The sequence below is a fragment of the Ostrinia furnacalis genome, unplaced genomic scaffold, assembly GCF_004193835.3.
Source record: "Ostrinia furnacalis isolate ACB-3 unplaced genomic scaffold, ASM419383v2 OfSCF0434, whole genome shotgun sequence".
Classification (NCBI taxonomy): Eukaryota; Metazoa; Arthropoda; class Insecta; order Lepidoptera; family Crambidae; genus Ostrinia; species Ostrinia furnacalis.
Genome location: NW_021130673.1, coordinates 112,603 through 134,331, shown reverse-complemented (window position 1 = coordinate 134,331; position 21,729 = coordinate 112,603). Strand labels below are relative to the sequence as shown.

The 21,729-nt window shown below is 36.9% G+C and overlaps 1 protein-coding gene across 2 annotated transcripts in view; it reads right to left on the bottom strand.

Moving 5' to 3' along the window:
* Window positions 1-21,729, bottom strand: part of LOC114364710 (uncharacterized) — a 93,915-nt gene that overhangs the window by 22,378 nt on the left and 49,808 nt on the right. The window contains exon 24 of one of the 2 annotated variants that reach the window (XM_028320991.1): window positions 20,768-20,919. The exons of the other annotated variant lie outside the window; for it this stretch is intronic. Within the exon in view, the coding sequence (XP_028176792.1) occupies window positions 20,768-20,919 (152 nt within the window). The remainder of the gene's footprint in view (window positions 1-20,767; window positions 20,920-21,729) is intronic. 2 annotated transcript variants of the gene reach the window in all.

The window sequence follows — 21,729 nt, the reverse complement described above, 5'->3', positions numbered from 1 at the left end:
AGCAATAAATACACACAGAGAAGCTATAAATAGAAAAGGCTAGGGATCGATTGTTAGGCTTAGTACACACGAGGTCAAAATATCGCGACGCGAGTCGCCCCACAGCGCGACAGGCAACGTCAATGTATAATGCCTCCAGACATTTGTCAAGATGTTTGGGAAAATGCCCAAAATCTAAGCCCAAGTTGCACTACCTCAACTTTAACTGTAACCGTAACCGGTGTTTTAGTATGGACCTTGACTGACTTTTGACATATTGTTGAATTATAATGTCAAAAATAATTCAAGCATTCTGTTGCCATACATTCCAGTAATCATCAACGAAACATTGTCCATTACAAAAATATTAGCAAACCGCGATGTAAAGTCAAGCCATGAATGCATAAGAGTAAAAACTTTTCAAAAATATTTGCACAATGATGTACACATCTTGACACATGTCTGAGCCTGGCAAAAAAAACTCACACAACAAGATATCTATAAATATAATACGTATTATGTATATTATAATAATATGCACATCGAATAAGTAACATTTATGCCCTATTATGATCAATCCCACCGCTGCAACTCCTGTGTAGCCAGGATCTACAGCTTGACCGCCAAAAACCCAACCAGTGAAGGCCAAGTCAGTCCCGGTGGAAAGTTAAACTGTCATTGGACCCGCAACGAAATAAATCAGAAGAAAATGTGACTTCACAGCTAAGCGTCCACTTTATTGATTCTTATGAATATCAGGCATAAATAGGGCGACAACAAAGATTCCAAAAATAACCTCCTATTCCATGGCAACAAGGAAATCTCCAAAGAAATTCTTACACGAGTAACTTTCCTTCCTTAATAGAATGTTGCTTCCATAGCAACAGATATTATTTGAAATATGTAACTTAATTCCTTCAAATATATTAGACCCCTTCTTCATAAACATTTAAACAGTTCCTAAAAATTATTCTAACTAAAATAGGTGATCATAACGAAATAATTCACATAAAAGTTACAATAAGTTTTAGCATTCAATAACTGTTACTAACAATGCTATTAAAAAAAAAACTCATTAAAACTCATTTATTTCTGTGAATAGGCTTAAAAAAAGCACTTTTACACGTCCAGTCTAAACCCTACCACTGCTTCAGGACAATAAATGGGCCAGTGCTGAGAAGAAGCAGCGCAAGAAACTCAGTCACTATTGTCAGCCTCTTTTTCAAAGGTTTACATGCTTTAAAATGTACAAAGTTATAAATATTTATGCGAGCTAGGCAGTAACGTATCCCAAACATTTTTATCTTTTAAATAATCATCGACTTTATAGTAGCCCTTTTTCATTAAGGTACTTTTAATATGTGCTTTGAATTTATGAATGGGTAGTTCTACAACAGTTTGTGGTAATTTATTAAATAATTTAATACATTTTCCCATAAATGAATTACCAATCTTATGCAATCTGAAATTTGGAACGGCAAGTTTATTTTTGTTTCTTGTATTAAAGTTATGCAAATCGCTCTTTTTCGTGAATTGCTCTATATTTTTGCGGACATATAAAAGGTTTTCATAAATGAACTGTGAAGCTACTGTCAGTATGTTTATTTCCTTAAAAAAATCTTTCAAGGAAAATCGGGGTCCAAGGTTATAAATGGCCCGCACTGCTCTCTTCTGCAGAACAAACACAGTTTCAATGTCCGCGGCTGAGCCCCACAACAATATGCCGTATGACATTATACTATGAAAATAGCTAAAATATACTAGCCTTGCCGTTTCAATGTCAGTTAATTGCCTTATCTTTCTCACTGCAAAAGCAGCCGAACTGAGCCTTTTTGACAAAGTTTCAATATGAGGACCCCATTGAAGTTTAGCATCTAAAGTGATTCCCAGGAATGTTGTGGAATTTATGCTATTTAATGGTTCATTCTTCACCATTAATTGCGTGGAAACCTGCCTCACATTAGGTAAGGTAAATTTAATGCACTTAGTTTTGTTTGCATTTAACAATAAGTTGTTAACAGTGAACCAATGTAGAACCTGTGAGAGTGTGTTATTAATATCGTCAAAATTTACTAATATAAGTTTATCAATACCATCACAAATATTTTTCTTAAATTTGTCAATTCGGTTAGTTGTTATTGGCCTACAAACAACATCCACTGTACTAGGGACATGATGGTGTTCAAATGTGGCCAATTGTCCACTATGATCTGAACTAAGGCAATTAATTATTGATTTACTTTGAATATCACAGTTACAAAAAATGTTATCTAAGCAAGTAGCTGATGTTGGAGTGATTCTAGTAGGCTCATTGAAAAGATGTGATAAATTAAAAGATTTAAAAAGGTTTAAGAATCTTATTTTATATTGAGTATTATCTAATAAATCTATATTAAAATCTCCACATACAACTACTCTCTTATTTGATTTAAATACCTTTTTTAAGACCTCCTCCATAGTGGATTCGAATAATTGGTAATTTGCAGATGGGGATTTGTACACACTTACAATTATATACTGCTCTAGCTCTGCACACGCAAGTTCTATAGTTCGCTCGACTGAGAGTGAAACAATGTCTTTTCTTTCCTTGTATTTAAATTGATTATTTAATAATATGAGTGACCCCCCTCTAATAGCAGACTCCCTGGTGAACGAACTACAAACTTTATAATTTCCTATATGAAACATCAATTCATAATATTTAAGCCAATGTTCGGTTAAACATAATACATGAACATCGTATTTTTTTAAAAACAATTCTAATATTTATTTTTAAATGACAATCCGCGCTATTTGTATTTTTTTTAAAAGCAAGACGACACACAGATTACATAAATATAGGAAATCGCACAGATAAACAAAATTCGCATAGATAGATAAATAAGCACATTTGCAGGCACACAATAAAAAAATAAAAACACACAACATCAAAAAAGTTTCAATGCAATGCTCACCGAGTCTAAACTTGAAAATGTGTATCCTAATCTTTAGCGCTTCCATTTTTGAAATAACGAATCGCGAAAGCAGATTAAAAAAGAAAACTTGACAGCAGAGGTTTTAAACAAAAACCAAATCCACAGACGTCCGATCTTCACGGCTCCGCCAATCCAAAAGACTTAATAAAGGTAAATGTACACCTTTTATAAGTCCCCCGTATCGATTTTCCGGGATTCTGTCTGGAGGGTCCACTCTGGGAGACGGAAATTGAATATCCCTTTCAATTGCTTTCCATCTCCCTCACTCGTTTGAGTGTGAATGCGACAGTGGTATAGGGAATGGGGTAAGCCGATACACAGGGTAGGAGCCTAATAGAGCTAGATTTATTTATAGGATGATGTGTTGCTAACGGTGATGTAGATTTATGTATTTGTATGCTTGAAGGGTAACTTTGGCGGGAACTTTGAATGATGGCGTTGTGACGCTACATTTGGGAAGAATTTTAGAAATAACGCGTAGATAAAACGATGATGTGGTGGTACATAGATTTTGGTGGAGGTACCGGGTTTGATTCCCGGTTAGATCAGGGTATATTTTTTTTATAAATGAGAAGACATAAATGTTATAGTCTTTTTCACGTAAGATGATCCGTATGACACTTCAAGGTTATCCATATTACGCATACTACATATGCAGAATATTTTTGAAAAAATATTTGTATTTTATTAGCAATATAATAAAAAAAAAATTACTACTTGTCTTGAAATATATAGTAAAATCTGAGTCTATTGATTATATTTTAATTAAATACGATGTAAAAATATTTTTTATTTAATATACGCAATGTGTGAAACGGAATAGATTTAGTGCTGGGGTATTTCATGTATAATAAAATCGATTATTTCCGCGGTTCGTTAATCGATTGCAGTGAATACTTAGTTATTAAAAACATCACAAAAATCAACTATATTTTTCGATTATTGACTTTAATAAACGCATTGAAAATAAATTAAAGTTTTTAATTTAAAGAAACAGAACCAGTACTTTTTAGGAACCGTTTTTTTGAACACGAACCATGAAATTTGAATATTATCAATAAAAAATTGTTACAATAATATTTGTAATTAAAAAAAACATGATTTTTGTTAAATAACACCTATACAAAATATTTCTCTAAAAGTAGGTTTTACTAACTCTTCGAAAAAAATCGATAGATAAATAAATCGCTATGGTTTAGTTATGTGACATCTCTAAATCTTTCAAACGCGAAACGTCATACGGATCATCTTAGGTGAAAAAGACTATAGTGTGGTTGTGGATGATTAAGCATTTATGGTCTAGAATTTTGAATTTGTTGTAAATATTCATACTAACTGAAAACTAACTCAGTTTAGAGGGCTAAAATGGAGTTGGCTTACGGCCGAATACTGAAACGACATTTAAATATTTGACGGCTTCTCAAATAGTTAAGCAGCTCCTAAACTTACATTTCGCATACTCAAAACAATATCTGAGCAGTTCTCAATTNGAGGAACCGGTCTCAACCACCACAACCAGCGTTATTATTTCTGCGCTCCCCGCCCCTCTTCGTCTCGCTCCCCCGCTCGCGCTGCACCCCGCATCGCGCCGTGTCGGCGTACGGTATTCAGGGTCCGCACAGGGTTGCTACCCCATACCGTCCGGCACAATATGCATAAACCGATCCTTGTTTTGTGTTCTAATTGAATTACTCACGCTTTTGTAATAAAGTTTATCAAGTAAATACAATTGTATAGTTTACCATTGGATCCGGCTCAAATGCATATACCGATCCTCATTTTTGCTTTAAATGTTAATATGACGCTTTGCCATAAGATTAATTAGTCAATGCAATTAGTATTGTTTGTCATTAAGAATTGTTCATATGTACATGCCGATCCTAACTTTACTGTGATATTTTGTTTGTATCGACTATTCCGTAATTAAGAGGTTGTCTGCTTTGTTCGTGTAATTTAGTCATAGGTTGATTGGCAATAAACACGAGATAAAGCCCTATAAAATCGGTTTTGGTCATTTCTCTCTGTAGGTTAGGTTCCCCTCCCACAAATAGGGCGACCCATCGCGGCGCCCTCCTATACAACTGGGCGTCCCAACGTGGCGCCCTCCTATAAATAGGGCGACCCAACGTGGCGCCCACCTACAAGCTAAGAATAACTTAAGACCAAATTATCTAAAGAATACCTAACTTGGTTTTGGGTATTCTTAATTTGCTTAAGTAGCGCTCGATGAAGAATATAAAGTCTTAAAGAAAAAAATCTCTATTCTAAGTTTATTTGGTTTTAGCTTAAGTGTAAATTTAGATAGAGTTAAGACAAGTAAGATTTTGCCCTTAATACCAATTGTATGGAGGTGCTTTTTGTATGGAGTTTGACAGAATTTTGACGTTTGTTAAAGTTAAAGTAAGATGGTGCAACTCAGCCTTAGAATTTTAATATTAGAATTTGGTTACAAACAAATAGATATGTATTTTTTTTAATATTGTGTTTTTATACGAGGTCTGTCTGCTTTTTGCTTTGGCGATTTGTCGACATATTCTCTCCTTTGTTTTTTTGTGAAGTTTCGTGATCAATAACCGATTGATTTGTGTTGACCCGTGCTAGTAATTGGATTGTTTGATTGCCTTTTTATTGACCTCCGCTCGATTACTGAACCATGCCTCTCAAAATAATTCTTATATTTACTTACAAACTTATCTATACATTGATAACTGTTTAAGTATTATTTAGTTTGAAGTTTAATTGTTATTGATTTAAGACCTTGTGTAAAGACACTTAATGTGCAATAAAAAATTGAATTTGAAATAAAACTAACTTAATATTATAATATTTACGATAACCAATTACCTGGATGTGAGATGTTCCGTTTTAAAGAAAACCGTTTTAAAGTGTTTCTTTAAAACGGAAAACAAAATATGCATTAAAAATAAATAGAAACCTATTATAAGTTTTTATTTACATTCAAGGATTTAAGAAAGTTATAGCCAGATCTTACAATAATTGTTTTAAGCTACAAATATTCCTTAACTCTTTACTAATTAATTCAATAACATATTAAAATAATACGAATGCACTAAATGAGTACCTACCTATGAATAAAATAAGCGTTTTGAACGATCTATTTAAATACTCATGTAAATGATTTTCTCATGTAAGTGACTATTTGTCTTTTTTGAGAATAAATTTCTTTAACCATTATATTGGTTAAATAAGTTCCGAATAAATTAAATACCTATTAAATAAGTAAAATTCGAAAGCAACTGTATGATTTTGTATTTCTCGCCCTAACTAGCTAAACTAATATCATGAGATTTACACTCATAATATCAACAATAATTGCATAGTTACCTCGGAATGTGCGATAGCAATTTTGTGACCCGAGCGGGCAATCGCTAGTTCAAATTTTACACGAAGCCTCATATAATATTTTGTAGCGATTCTTTATTGGGTTTCAAATTGACTAAAATGCGACGTTGCCAAACGAGCGCTACGGATGCGGGTAATATGCAATACTCAATCCTAATTGCTTTACATAGAGCTTGGTTTGCAAGGGCAAACATCTACAGTGGTGCGCCGACGCTGCTTAGACCCGAAACTTGAATGAACGGGGGCGGAGCATAATCGAGCGTGTGTGTGCAAACAATTTAGGCCCTTAAGGTGTCAAGGCGTTCGAGTCCCCGATAGTACTTCAGCGAGCTAGATCTAATCGCATATTAGCTCTAGTTCCTGTTACAAATGCGCAATCTGAAGAAAGCGATATATCTAACGATGAAGAGGAGATTACGATTCCCTTGCATGATAATGTGGACGAAGTCGAATATTCCAGCTCTCCCGCACCCTCTATTGATTCGTCTTTAGAACGTATGAACCTGCTTGACAGTGATATTACTGAATGTGAATCTGATAATAATTCTGATTGTGGCATGCCTTTGACCCCAGTAATGAGAGCGGAGTTCCCTTCTGAATTAGAAACTGACTACAATGCTTTGCCGTCAATATCTTCAATTCCTTGTCTACCTTCACCTGCAACACCACTTGGCCTGCAACCTACTCCAACAACATCTAGAGATTGTAGAAATCCATCAGCACTCCCCCTTGGACAACAAACCACGCCAAAAACAACTCGAGGTCAGAAAAATAGAGCAACTAGATCAGCAAATTCTAACACGACGAACATTCGACCACGTTTAGTTCCCAAGCGGAAAAAAGGACCAAAATTGAATTTCAATTGGAAAAAGACCCATTTTAGACGACACAGTGCTTCTCTGGAGCTTACACCAGATTCCGATCCACCGACTGAAATTATGACCCCACGTGAATATTTCTCAATATTTTTTTCTGACGACATAATTTCTGACATTGTACAACAGACAAATATTTATTCGGTTGAGAAATTGGGGCGATGCATAAATATTACAAAGCAGGATATTATGAATTTCATTGCCATCCATATTATCATGGGAGTAGTAAAAATGCCGTGTTACTTGGACTACTGGAGTTCCCAGTTAAGATTTTTTCAAGTCGCTGATATAACGCACCCTTCCTGGAATAAGTACGCAAGTGAAAAATGCCAACTTTTCAGGAGCGTAAAAAAACTTTCCTAAAAATTTATTACCATTATTAAAAATATGTGTTATACATCAAAATATAGCTAAAAATGTCTGTGAGGGGCCTATGTATTTATATTTAAAATACACTTAATAGGTTTTGAGAAAAACTTAAAAAAGAGCGTTGCGTACTTATTCCGCAAAACATATTTAACACCTTGTTGTTGTAATTATGAATATTGCATTGTTGACATGTAAAGGAATACATGCTGTTTGGTATTATTGCAGATAACCACTTATTGGCGTTCAGATTTAGTCGTGCATTCAACGTGTAAGTGTAGTTTACGTAGTTTTTCCTCGAACTATTCGTATCGAAATAAATTCGTAAAAAGGATAACGTACTTTTACCTTGTGAAAAATTACATAACTTATGGTTGTATTTAAAATTATAGCTTTATTCAAAATCAAAAAGTTACAATATTTTTGCATAACTATATTATAATTTTCGAAAATTGCATTTTTAGGGAGAGACGAGCTATCAAAAGGACTAATGCCCGTTTTCACCATCAATCCCTAATTTGTAAGTGACTTCTATGGTGATACATAACAGGAATTTTGTTTTTATAGGGGTCACTTAAAAATTTGGGATTAATGGTGAAAACGGGCATAAAACTCATTTATTTTTGCAAGTAGGCTTTTATAAAGCACTTTTATAGTTTTACACTCCCCAGTATTAACCCAACCACTGCTTCAGGACATTTTTTTTTCGCAAAATATTAGCAACTAGACTTGCACAAAGATATCTACGTAGAAAATAACGTATCAATTGTTATATATTATAATGCGAATAAAAGCTTCGTGGAAGAATTAGGCATCTAGACTTGCACAACATAATGTGCACATAATGTGCGAAAAACTACGCAACTGAACTTGCACTACGATACCCACCAAATAATATCCTAAAATAAGTATGCAACAATAGATACGCGTAAATGTTTTTTAAAGTCTTCGTGGAAGATGTATGTAAATATTAATATGCTATTATTCATACGGAACTTTATTAAACAATTAAATGCAAATATATTTCCTTCGTTTTTGCTATGGAAATTTAGATATTTTAATGTTGCAATATTTTACATATTTGTACATAATTTCTTCATTTTTAAGAGAAAAATTATGAAAAAAATTGACAATATGTATTACTTCCTTCTCGATTTTTTGGTGATATAAAAAAAATATCGCACAAGTGGACTTGCATACTTCTTCCAGGGGGGGTGCGATAATGCCTTTGAAGAAATACCAGAAAATCAGGAGATTCATTCACTTTGCAGACAATAACGAAGATACCACAGACAGATTTCATAAAATCCGGCCAGTAGTTGAAAAGGTCCGGCAAAATTGTTTGCATGCTGTAGAAGAAGAAAAGCAGTTCAGTATTGATGAAATGACACTTCCTTACAAGGGCAAGAAAGCAGGAAACCGACGTCAATACAATGCTAGAAAACCTAAAAAGTGGGGTTTTAAGGCGTTTGTTAGATCTGGAGTATCTGGATATATTTACGATTTCATTTTGTATGGTGGAGAGGATACATTTCGTAATATACAATTTACCCAAGAGGAAGAGACTTTGGGATTTGGAGCTAAAGTAGTAGTAGCTCTTTGTAAGTCGATTCAAAATAAACCTTGCTTTGTCTACTTTGACAATTATTACACTTCCCTGGAGTTGATAGAGTATTTGCGGAATACGCTTGGCATTTTCAGTCTCGGCACAATCAAAGCAAATAGATTGCGAGGGTTTCAGAGTTTGCTTGAGACCGACAAAAGTCTGAAAAAGAAAGGCCGCGGCTCATTTTCACAAATAGTGTGCAACAAAAACAAATTGGCTGTGGTCAAATGGTTTGACAACAAGCCTGTGACATTAGCAAGCTCATTTGCAGATGCTTACCCCATGAGCAAGATAAAAAGGTTCTCGAAAGAACATAAAACGAAAATCGACATAGATTGCCCTCAGGTTGTCAAAAGTTATAACGCTCATATGGGGGGTGTCGATTTATCAGATATGCTCATTGCCTTGTATAGGACCACACTGAAAACGAAGCGATGCACGGTGGATCGAAATGGCTATAAAGTGGACATAGGGATTTTTTCCGGAAAATCGAATTTTAAAAATTGCCAATCGATAGTCCTTTGCTCATTCATCACGACATGTCATATCACATTTTTCTCTAAACCTGATACTTTAGCTTAAAAAAAATAATTTGTGTTTTTTTTGTATGAAACGAGACATAAAGTACTAATTTTCTCCGAAGACCTGCTAGATCGTGACTTGAAATAACCTAGGTCGGTATAACTGCATTATTTACTAACATTCTAAGCTATTTCCAGCTGCTCCAAACCGCAACTTAGCCAGTTAAACGATTCCGAAAAAAAATTAAAATTGACTCCTCTTGTGATCGTATTTTAGTTATTTTTTTTAGAAAAAGCGTCGATTACGGTACTAGAAAGTGATTTTATCGTTAGGTCACATTGTTATCTATTCTCAGAATTTGTTAAACCCATTCGTTCTTATCAGTAGATGCCTTTTATGCAACAATCAAGTTATGAATACCTCGTAATTAGGGTGTTTTGCAAATAAACAGATAATGGTCAGGGGTGGGGGTAAAAAACAGATAAGGATTGTTTATTTATTTTAAATTTAGTTTGTGCTGTGTAACGTCACCAGTAACATTCTACTTGATATGCGGTTTTTAACATGTGCTTACAATGGAAGCTATTGTGAATAATATAGATTTATTCGTAGTCCTAAGAAATACGTTAAAATCTTTGATAGACAGTGAGGGACTTTATAATCACCTTTTGCAGAAAATAGTAGGTTTGACAGAAGAAAGCAGTGTTAAGTTAAAAAAGTTTTGCCGGAATTTTTGTACTAATCTTAATGGACGATGGACAAAATGTCATCGCTCTCTTCCCCAATTTTTAAGAAGAAACAGTGATTGGCTTGAGTCTCCAATTAACTGGCAACAAGTTTTTGATGAAGATAAAATTGAGGAAAATGTTGATTTAATTACTGAACCTAGTGAAAATATAGATGAAAGTAAAGAAAATGTGCCACCTTCTACACCACATGCTTCAACTACTTCCTATATCTCAAGGAAACCGTTCGATGAACTAACCCCGAAACAGAAAAAAAGACGTGTGGCGCGTATAAGTGAGTCTTATTCTCCTGAAGAAATAAACGCAGCTGCTATACATACATTGAACAGATCTGGTAATACAGAGATTAATTCAATAATTAAGCATTTGACAGATCATCCAGAAGATATAAAAAAAGTGAAAAGGTGTTTGGATAAAACCAATGACAAAAGTGAATCATATTCTCCCATAACAGCTTTGGCTATAATAGTTTCACTTAAATTATCAAAGTGGCAATATATAAATTTACGTGAATCTGCTAATAAACAAGGATCAGATTTATACCCATCTTACTATAAAGTAAATCAAGCTAAAATAGAATGCTACCCAGCTAAAACAGACATAATTGTAAATGATGAAGGGGCTTCTATCAAGCTGCAAGCCTTACTCAACCTAACTGTGACTAGACTTTTACAAGCTGTTAAAATTTGTCTCAATAATAAAGAAGAATTTCAACTGATTAGCAAGTGGGGGTTTGACGGAGCTGCAAGCCAGAGTAACTACAAACAGAAAAATGCTGATAATAGTGATGATTCCAGTGTTTTTATGGCTAGTCTAGTTCCAATCAAGCTTTTGCGTAGTGGTGTTGCAGCATGGGATAACGATAGACCATCATCTACATTTTATTGCCGTCCAATTATGTTTCAATTTATTAAAGAAAATCAATTGACTGTGGCAAGTGTAAAAAAATCACTAGATGACGAGATAGATGCCCTTCAGCCTACCACTATCAAAGAAGTTAATGTGAAACATCAATTATTAATGACCATGATTGATGGCAAGATTACTTCTTTCTTGTCGGAAACATCCACATCAGCGTGTGACATCTGCAAGGCTAAACCCTTAGACATGAATGATTTGGATTCTGTTGAACAAAGACCGAAAAATACAAATATTTACCAGTTTGGGTTGTCATCATTACATGCATGGATCAGGTGCATGGAATGCTTGCTTCATATTGGTAAATATGCTTTTTAAATTTTATTTGTTAAACTTTTATGTACCTACAAGCTTTTGCCCGCGGCTTCACCCGCGTGAAATTTAGTTTGTCATAGATTGTAAATTATAGCCTCTATGTTATTCTGGGTTATAAACAATAATACTGTAAAGATTAATCAAAATCCGTTCAGTAGGTTTTGTTTGAAAGAGTAACAAACATCCAGACATCATTTCGCATTTATAATATTAAGTAGAAAGTAGGATTATGGGTGGTTATTTCCATAAAATTAATATTACAAATGAAATATTGATTTAAATTTTCTTTTTTTTATAGCATACCGTATAGAGATAAAGAAATGGAGTTGTAGGGGTGAAGATAAGCAAAAATTAAATGAAAAAAAGAAACAAATACAAGAAGATTTTAAAAGTGAATGTGGCCTTCTTATCGACGTTGTTAAGCAAGGAGCAGGGACTACGAACGATGGCAATACTGCCAGAAGATTTTTTTCTGATGCAGATACTTCAGCAAGAATAACATGTCTAAATAAAGATTTGATAGAAAGGTTCCACGTAGTTCTACAAGCGATAGCCTCTGGAGAGCGCATAAACATTCCAAAATTTTCTATATTTTGTCGGGAAACAGCCAATTTATACGTTAAATTGTATCCATGGTATTATATGCCATCTAGTATTCATAAGTTGTTGATTCACGGAGGAGATATAATTGAACATTTCGGCATGATTCCTATTGGTACACTGTCAGAAGAGGCATCAGAAGCGAGGAATAAAGATTTTAGGAATATCAGACGGGATCATTCTCGAAAAATAAGTCGATCAGCATCAAATGAAGATATTATGCACAATCTTCTTTTGTCGTCAGATCCAGTGCTCTCAAATATACGGCCAAGAATGTCAAAAAAACCTCGGTTGCCTCTTTCTTCTGCAGCTTTTGATCTCTTGATGCCTCTTCCTTCAGAACCAAATCAAATAGGATTCATTGATATGGAGTTATTACAGGACTAGCGGCCGCCCGCGACTTCGTACGCGTGGATCCCGTTTTACCCCCTTCATCTATCTTACGCGGTTTAGATTTTTTCATACAATTTTTTTTCCCGGTAACTCCCGTTCCCGTGGGAATTTTGCAATATCCTGTTGTAACTAAGATTAAAGTTTACTAAGGTACCTGCATGCCAAATTTCAAGCGTCTATATTACGCGGTTTAGATTTTTTCATACAAATGTTTTTTCCCGCTAACTCTCGTTCCCGTGGGAATTTTGCAATATCCTGTTGTAACTAAGCTTTAAGTTTACTAAAATACCTGCATGCCAAATTTCAAGCGTCTATCTCGCTTTCATTTCATGTACGGAAAAAACATTTGTATGAAAAAATCTAAACCGCGTAGGTTTAGATTTTTTCATACAAATGTTTTTTCCCGCTAACTCCCGTTTCCATGGGAATTTTGAAATATCCTGTTGTAACTAAGCTTTTAGTTTACTAAGGTACCTGCATGCCAAATTTCAAGCGTCTAATTTTAGCGGTTTAGATTTTTCATACAAAAAGATTTTCCCACTAATTCCCGCTCCCGTGGGAATTCTTAAGTATCCTATAACCTGCCCAGGAGTATGAAGAATAATTGTACCAAGTTTCGTTAAAATCCATCGAGTAGTTTTTGTTTCTATAAGGAACATACAGACAGACAGACAGACAGACAGACAGACAGACAGACAGACAGACAGACAGACAGACAAAAATTTTACTGATTGCATTTTTGGCATCAGTATCGATCACTAATCACCCCCTGATAGTTATTTTGAAAATATATTTCATGTACAGAATTGACCTCTCTACAGATTTATTATAAGTATAGAAGATAAGTTAAGTGATAGTGAATAAGTTTATGTTATTTTAATTATTCTGTATCTGCATATTTTTAACATTTTCTGTGTTGTCTGTGTTTTGTGATTAATAATGAATGTGATAGTAGATTAATTATTTTAAGAACTCAAATATCTCTGCAATATTTTTTAATCTTTAATACCATTGATGTTTGTGTCTAGTTTAGTACCCTAGAATATAAGCATTTTTAAAGTATTCTGATAAGTTTAGATACTTTTTATCAACAGCAAGATATTTAAAATTTTCTTTATGATAACTTATTATAGCACTGTTTAAAATATACATACAAAATTTTAGGTAAAGTGTGAATATATTTTTAAAAATCTTTATTGTTCATGTTTACAAATATTTATAAAAAATAACTTACTTTTGTGTAATAAATGTTCACGCAACCAATATTCCTTGTTTTCTTATCTTTACCCTAAACCATTGTCTGTTTATTCGCAAAAACCCTAATTACGAGGTATTCATAACTTGATTGTTGCATAAAAGGCATCTACTGATAAGAAAGAATGGGTTTAACAAATTCTGAGAATAGACAACAATGTAACCTAACGATAAAATCACTTTCTAGTACCGTGATCGACGCTTTATCTAAAAAAAATAACTAAAATACGATCACAAGAGGAGTCAATTTTAATTTTTTTTCGGAATCGTTTAACAGGCCAAGTTGCGGTTTGGAGCAGCTGGAAATAGCTTAGAATACTAGTAAATAATTCAGTTATACCGACCTAGGTTGTTTCAAGTCACGATCTAGCAGGTCTTCGGAGAAAATTAGTACTTTATGTCTCGTTTCATACAAAAAAAACACAAATTATTTTTTTTAAGCTAAAGTATCAGGTTTAGAGAAAAATGTGATATGACATGTCGTGATGAGTAAGCAAAGGACTATCGATTAGCAATTTTTAAAATCCGATTTTCCGGAAAAAATCCCTATGTCCACTTTATAGCCATTTCGATCCACCGTGCGATGGTACATGGGCATATTTGCTCAGATTTTGGATATATCTGTCAATAACGCTTGGTTATTGTATCGTAGACATTGTGTTCAGAATGAGCTGAAGAAGACTATGAGTTTAAAGGAGTTTAGAACCCACATTTTTCTTGCTTTAAAGTCCAAAACGGTAGCTGAGCATGTTGATATTTCAACTCCAGAAGATAATGAAAAAATAAAAAAGCCAACTGTGGCTCGGCCCCTCGATGAGTTGAAGTATGATGGCATGAGCCACCTTCCAAATGTTGTGGAAAAAGGCCGTTGTCGACATTGTAAGAATGGTTATACTACATTTTCATGCATACAATGCGTAACTGTTTCTATGATTTTCATGTTAAAAAATAAACTTTGAAAATATACCTCTATGTTTTATTTTTTACCCCCTATTTGGCAATGTTGTAAATAAGCAACAGTCGTTTTTCGCGAAAATACCGACAAAAGATTTTTTTTATTATTTTTCTCAACTTTATTTAGCAGTAATTAATAGGTCTAAATAGATTTTATTGTAAAATTCAAACATTTTATGTCTTGCCAAATGAAGGGATAAAGGCAATGGTATCTTATCAGAGCAATCAAAATAATGATTCAAATGCATGTTCACTAAAACCATGTTCTAATTGCAGTGATAATAATTTTTTAAACAATTGTATTAGGTTTCTTGCATTGACTAGCGAAGCACGGTATAAGTTACTGCCTAGTTATAGGATATATTTTAATTGTTTCCGTAGTGGACATTATGCTAATTCATGTAGGTAAGCGTCCTGGTTGTAAAATATGCAAACGCAAACACCATACGCTCATTCACATTAATGAGATAGGAGCATCAAAGCAAATGTCTACACCTATACCTATAACTAGCGCCCAAACAGCTGATTGCGATAACGGCACTCGTACAAAAAACTCGATGCCTACAGGTGCGCATGGTTCGAGCGTTGCACTCTCGGGAAGCGTCTCCGCCGCATGCGACGCGTCAGATCAGTGTGAGGTTTTGTTGTCGACTGCATTAGTAAAACTGCGAGACTGTTATGATCGCGAAGTCGTCGCTCGCGCCATTTTAGACAGCGGCAGTACGTCGTGCCTGTTGACCGAGCGGCTATTTAAACAATTAAACTTGCCAGCTGATCGCACTGATAGAATCGTCGTAGGTATAAATAATAAAACATCGAACATAAATAAAATATGTCGTTTGCCTATTACGTCTTTGTGTGAAACTTATTCAATTAACTTATATTGTTTCATTCTTCCGTCGATCACAGATAGTGTTCCCGGGTGTAAAATTAATGTAAGGAATTTAAACATTCCGTCTGATATTTGTTTAGCGGACCCTCAGTTTAATTCGCCCGCCGCCGTTGATATGATCATCGGCGCTGATGTTTTTTGGGACATTTTAGGCTCGCAAAACATTAAGTTAGGTGATGGAAAACCAATACTTTATGAAACTAGACTAGGATGGATACTTTNTGCCTATTACGTCTTTGTGTGAAACTTATTCAATTAATTTAAATTGTTTCGTTCTTCCGTCGATAACAGATAGTGTTCCCGGTTGTAAGGTTAATGTTAGGGATTTAAATATTCCCTCTGATATTTGTTTAGCGGACCCTCAGTTTTATTCGCCCGCCGCCGTTGATATGATCATCGGCGCTGATGTTTTTTGGGACATTTTAGGCTCGCAAAACATTAAGTTAGGTGATGGAAAACCAGTACTTTATGAAACTAGACTAGGATGGATAGTCGCCGGCCCTGTCAGTCGCGGTTGTGTATCTGATTTTCCACACATTAAATGCAACTTTACTCAGGTTGATCCATTGACTTCACATTGCACTGAAGACACAGAATAAGTAATAGTACAGGTACAGAAGGATTACTCCGCAAAACGATTTAAAAAAATGCGAGTCTTGCTACCACGCGATACAGTGGAATTCAGCTCGCACAGCACTACGTACCTACAATTTTATTCACCTACAAGTTTTGTCTCTTTCTATCGCGTGCCTCTGAACTCTTCTTACGCTGTTAGGGTTGCTGTCTAGTGAAAAAATAATTAATCTACTTATTTGTAATGAGGTACGTATGTAGGTAAGTAAAAATAACAAACAACAATATACCTAATTAGGATTAAAAAAACTTGTTTTATTACAATGTTAGTTTATTAATTAATTAGTTTGGGGCTAGCGGCGCAGTGTAAAATGTCCAAGGATATTTATTTATTTATTGATTTTATTTAATGTCTTCATTCATACCTATTTTAACATAAGACAGATAAATTAAACATACTATTACAGAAAAAGTAACAGCTGAGTTAGCCTCTGCTTGCATGCCTCTCAGAAAATGGAAGTCCAATGAGCCTCAATTATTGCCTAAGACTGATAAGTCATCTCCCGATGTAAACATTTGTGACTCTGGCGCCGGTAAAACACTGGGCCTCGGGTGGCACTCAGTTTTAGACGAATTTTACTTTCCAATCAGTTCAATAGCGTGATATACTTTCTGTAATTGCCAAAATATTTGATCCATTAGGCCTTCTTTCACCTTGTGTCATTCCTCATGAAAATTCTATTACAGAGACTATGGCTACAAAAACTGTCCTGGGATGATGAGCTACCTGTGGACATACACCAAACTTGGACGGAGCTGGTCCAAGGCCTCCCGGGTCTAAACAGCTTACGCATACCGCGACGTGTTATCTGTGATTCAGCTTCGCGGCTGGAATTACACATTTTCACAGATGCGTGCGTACGGCTCCTGTGTGTATGTTCGTAGCATTAATCGTGAAGGTGAGGTCTCAGTCCATTTATTACTTGCCAAGAGTAGAGTCGCTCCAATCAAGCCGACAACAATACCACGCCTCGAGCTATGCGGCGCCGTAGTGGGTGCTCATTTGTACGAGAATGCTGCACTACGATTGCAAGTCAACCAAGTCATTTTTTGGACAGACTCAATGGTCGTCATTGGTTGGCTCAAAATGTTGCCTTCGAAGTTGCAACCATTCGTACGCAATCGCATAGCCGAAGTTTTAGACAAAACCGGTGACTGTACTTGGCGACATGTTCCGTCTGAAGAGAATCCCGCAGATTTAATATCTCGTGGAGTTAGCATAGAATCTCTTCAGTCGCTTAATTCATGGTGGCACGGACCAGATTATTTAAAACGCGATCCATCGCACTGGCCTGCAACCCCAACAGTGCCTAGTACAGCCGGTGATTTGCCTGAAACTCGAAAGGAGGTAACTTTAATTGTAAACTGTGAAACTCAAAGTGAATTTATTGATTTTAGTCGTTTTTCGAAACTTTCTAGACTTCAACGCACTGTGACTTATGTGCTTTTGTAACGATGCGAACAACAAGCTTCTTAAATGCTTGTGAATTAGATGAAGCACTAATTGTAATTTTAAAACAATCGCAAATGCAATCATTCCCAGAATATGATTTATTAATGAAAAAAAAGGATTTACCAAGTAAAAGCCCACTAATTAAATTCAATGTTTACTTAGATGATAATAATTTAATTCGCGTTGGTGGTCGTTTAGATATTTCAGAATTTTCATTTGAAAAGAAACATCCTATCATTATACTTCGTCGCTGCATCCTCGAGATTTTCATATTTACCAAGTAGTCCACTTCTCATTGTACTAGGCATCGAACATTTTAGAGCATACAATACAAAAAAGCACTTGTTGCGACTCGATATCCGGCGGTAGTGGGGCACGCTTACGTCACACCCCTCCAACCGTCGAGTCGTCATTCGCTTCGATAGTGCGGGCATCGTAACATCGAAATTTCTCGTTCGTGCCGCAAAAATAAAATTAAATTAAATTGGAATAAGTGTGTGCTTCGTGTGTGTTTAAATGTGAAAAGACCATAAAAGTAAACATTTCGATAAAATACACAGTTATTACGTCGTCTAGAGCGACGCGACATTTGGAGGATAATAATGGCTACCTGTTGGGGAATCAGGAGACCGGATCAAGGCCGCAAGTAAGTGCTCCGCCAACGAAAGTGCCTGCCAAGCTGCAGTCTGCGAGGAACTACGCAGACTGCTCTATCAGCAAGCTAACACGCTTTCAACGCATTGAGCAATTACGCCAGCACTTTTGGACGAGATGGAGCAAAGAGTACATTGCAGAACTTCAGCAAAGAGCCAAATGGCATTCATGCAAGTACTCCCTAGAAGTCGACACGCTTGTTCTGCTGAAAGAAGATGGACTTCCACCTCTAAAATGGAAACTTGGGCGTATTGTCAAAGTCTTTCCTGGAGCCAGTGATGGTATATGTCGCGTCGCTGACATACGGACTGCGAACGGCGTCGTACGGCGTAGCTTCAGCAAGATTGTTCCGTTGCTTCCAGAAGAAGACGTTTCGGTTGAAGGACGAGCCTTCAACGCGCGGGGGCATGTTCGCGATCGCGAGTTATATAAAACCTATTTGGATATTGTGACAGTGAAAAATCATACGGCATTCTTTTGTTTTACTCTCTGTCTGTTGGATTCGATCAGTACACAAGTCTGTTGAAATTATTTCGCATTTTTACTTTAAAATATACCTGATTCCCTTCAATAATACAATATAAACACACAAAACAAATATTCGCAAAAATCCAGGTCACATCCTTCTAACCTGGTCTCTGCCTTCTTCCTGGAAACTGCCCTAGTCTTTTCTGCACCTGTTCTGAGCTTTTCTGTGCCGTCTTCACCTGCTGAGGACACTCACCTGGTCGTTGAGCCGGTCAAGCTTGTGCGTGCCCATGATGCAGCCGCAGACCGACCCGCTAGTGAACGCTTCCACATCCAGCACTTGGATCGTGCAGCCGGCCGCTGGCAGCTCCTGGCACGCCATGTCGCGGCACCAGAGCGATGCTGCTTCTATTGAAGACCAGTGCAAGTGTCTATAACTGCGCCTATGCTGCGATCTTGGTGTTTTCTGCGCCCTTTCTTAGATCCAGGTTTGGTCTTTTGGCGTTCTTCCTGCGATCCTGGTCTATTCTTTTCTACATCCTTCTAACATGGTCTCGGATGGTCTTTTCTGCGTTCTTCTAGCCTGGTTTATTGATTCCTACCTGATCTGATCTTTTGGCGTTCTTCCTGATATGTTAAGACTGGTCTTTTCTGCGCCATTCCAAAGATGCACACCTAGTCTTTTGGCGTTCTCCCTGAGATCTTGGTGTCTATTGGAATAAGACTTACCCGTTTCTTTTCTGCATCTTTCCTGCGATCCTGGGATGGTCATTTCTGCGTCCTGTTTGGCACCCTTTCCATCTAGATCTGGTTGACCTATGCTACTTTTATCACTCACCTGGTCGTTGAACCTGGCCTAGTCTTTTCTGCTCCTGGCCTTCTCATTTCTACATAATTATAACCTGGTCTCTTTGCGTTCTTCCTGCCATCCTGACCTGGTGTTTTTGCCTCTGTTCTGGTATTTTCTGCGCCTGCTCTAATCTTCTCTACATCCTTCTAACCTAGTCTCTGCGCCATTCCAACATCTTGCTCTGTTCTTTTCTGTGCCGTCTTCACCTGCTGAGGATACTCACCTGGTCGTTGAGCCGGTCGAGCTTGTGCGTGCCCATGATGCAGCCGGAGACCGACCCGCTACTGAACGCGTCCACATCCAGCACTTGGATCGTGCAGCCGGCCGCTGGCAGCTCCTGGCACGCCATGTCGCGGCACCAGAGCGATGCTGCTTCTATTGAAGACCAGTGCAAGTGTCTATAACTGCGCCTATGCTGCGATCTTGGTGTTTTCTGCGCCCTTTCTTAGATCCAGGTTTGGTCTTTTGGCGTTCTTCCTGCGATCCTGGTCTATTCTTTTCTACATCCTTCTAACATGGTCTCGGATGGTCTTTTCTGCGTTCTTCTAGCCTGGTTTATTGATTCCTACCTGATCTGATCTTTTGGCGTTCTTCCTGATATGTTAAGACTGGTCTTTTCTGCACCATTCCTAAGATTCAGACTTACGACCGTATTAACAAACATTACTATGAGGTCTCACAGTGCGCGTGGACGCACAGGGTGACACACGAACCAATCACAGAGCTCTATCCAACGCTGTGCGTTCAATTTGCTGCTTCACTTAAGCAAGCATCGTTTGTGAATACGGGTGCTAGTCTTTTTGCGTTCTTCCCGAGATCTTGGTGTCTATTAGAATAAGACTTACCCGTTTCTTTTCTGCATCTTTCCTGCGATCCTGGGGTCTTTTCTGTGTCCTGTTTGACACCCTTTCTATCTAGATCTGGTTCATCTATGCTACTTTTATCACTCACTTGGTCGTTGAGCCGGTCGAGCTTGTGCGTGCCCATGATGCAGCCGGAGACCGACCCGCTACTGAACGCTTCCACATCCAGCACTTGGATGGTGCAGCCGGCCGCTGGTAGCTCCTGGCACGCCATGTCGCGGTACAAGAGCGTCGGCGAGTCTATTGGGGAGGGGTCTGATTAACGGTTTGGAATAAGTTTCCGAAAGAAAGGACTGCGCACATTATCGGGACGCCACGAAAATTTTTAGGTGAAGACTTATGTACCATCGGCAACAGTGTCAACTATCCATTGCCTTACATGTCGTCTCGTTCTATCGCAAAGAATCGCCATTTGATGAGAGCGAGACCAAAAACGGAAATGGATAGTTAACAGTGTGGCCGTGTGTACAGCGTCAAACAGTGGTCCAAAAAGTTGATAACATCCTTATTCCAATAGAGGTGTGGACACTACCAATCAATTGAGGTACTTTTTAAAACTGTCGAAACGAGACTACCATAAATTTTGTATGGCAACACAAGCAAGTGACGTCACTATTTAGTTAACTACTTTTTTTTTTCAATTACAATACCACCAAGTTTTTAAGACCAGAAAAACTATTTAAAAAAAATGTAATTTGGAATTAACTTTTTGGCTACTTTGTTGTTGTTATGAACGATTTGACGCTGACTGTACCTTATAGTTTTAACACTGTGTAGGCTTCCGCTTCGGTATTCTTAAGCATACCGTGGCGTGCTTACATTACATTTGATTGACATACCAATTTCAACCTTAGCGTTAAAAACAATAACGAACATTATTGTTCGTCACCTAAAAAACGTTCTGCGGTCCGCACACCCCAGCCAATCGGTTTGCGTTCAGATCGCATCAATACAGAATGTATAGAGACCATGTTTTTCATACATGATGCGGCCTGCGTTTACTATGACGGCAGACTATAGAACGCGTGTTACGTATTAGTGGGTCACCGA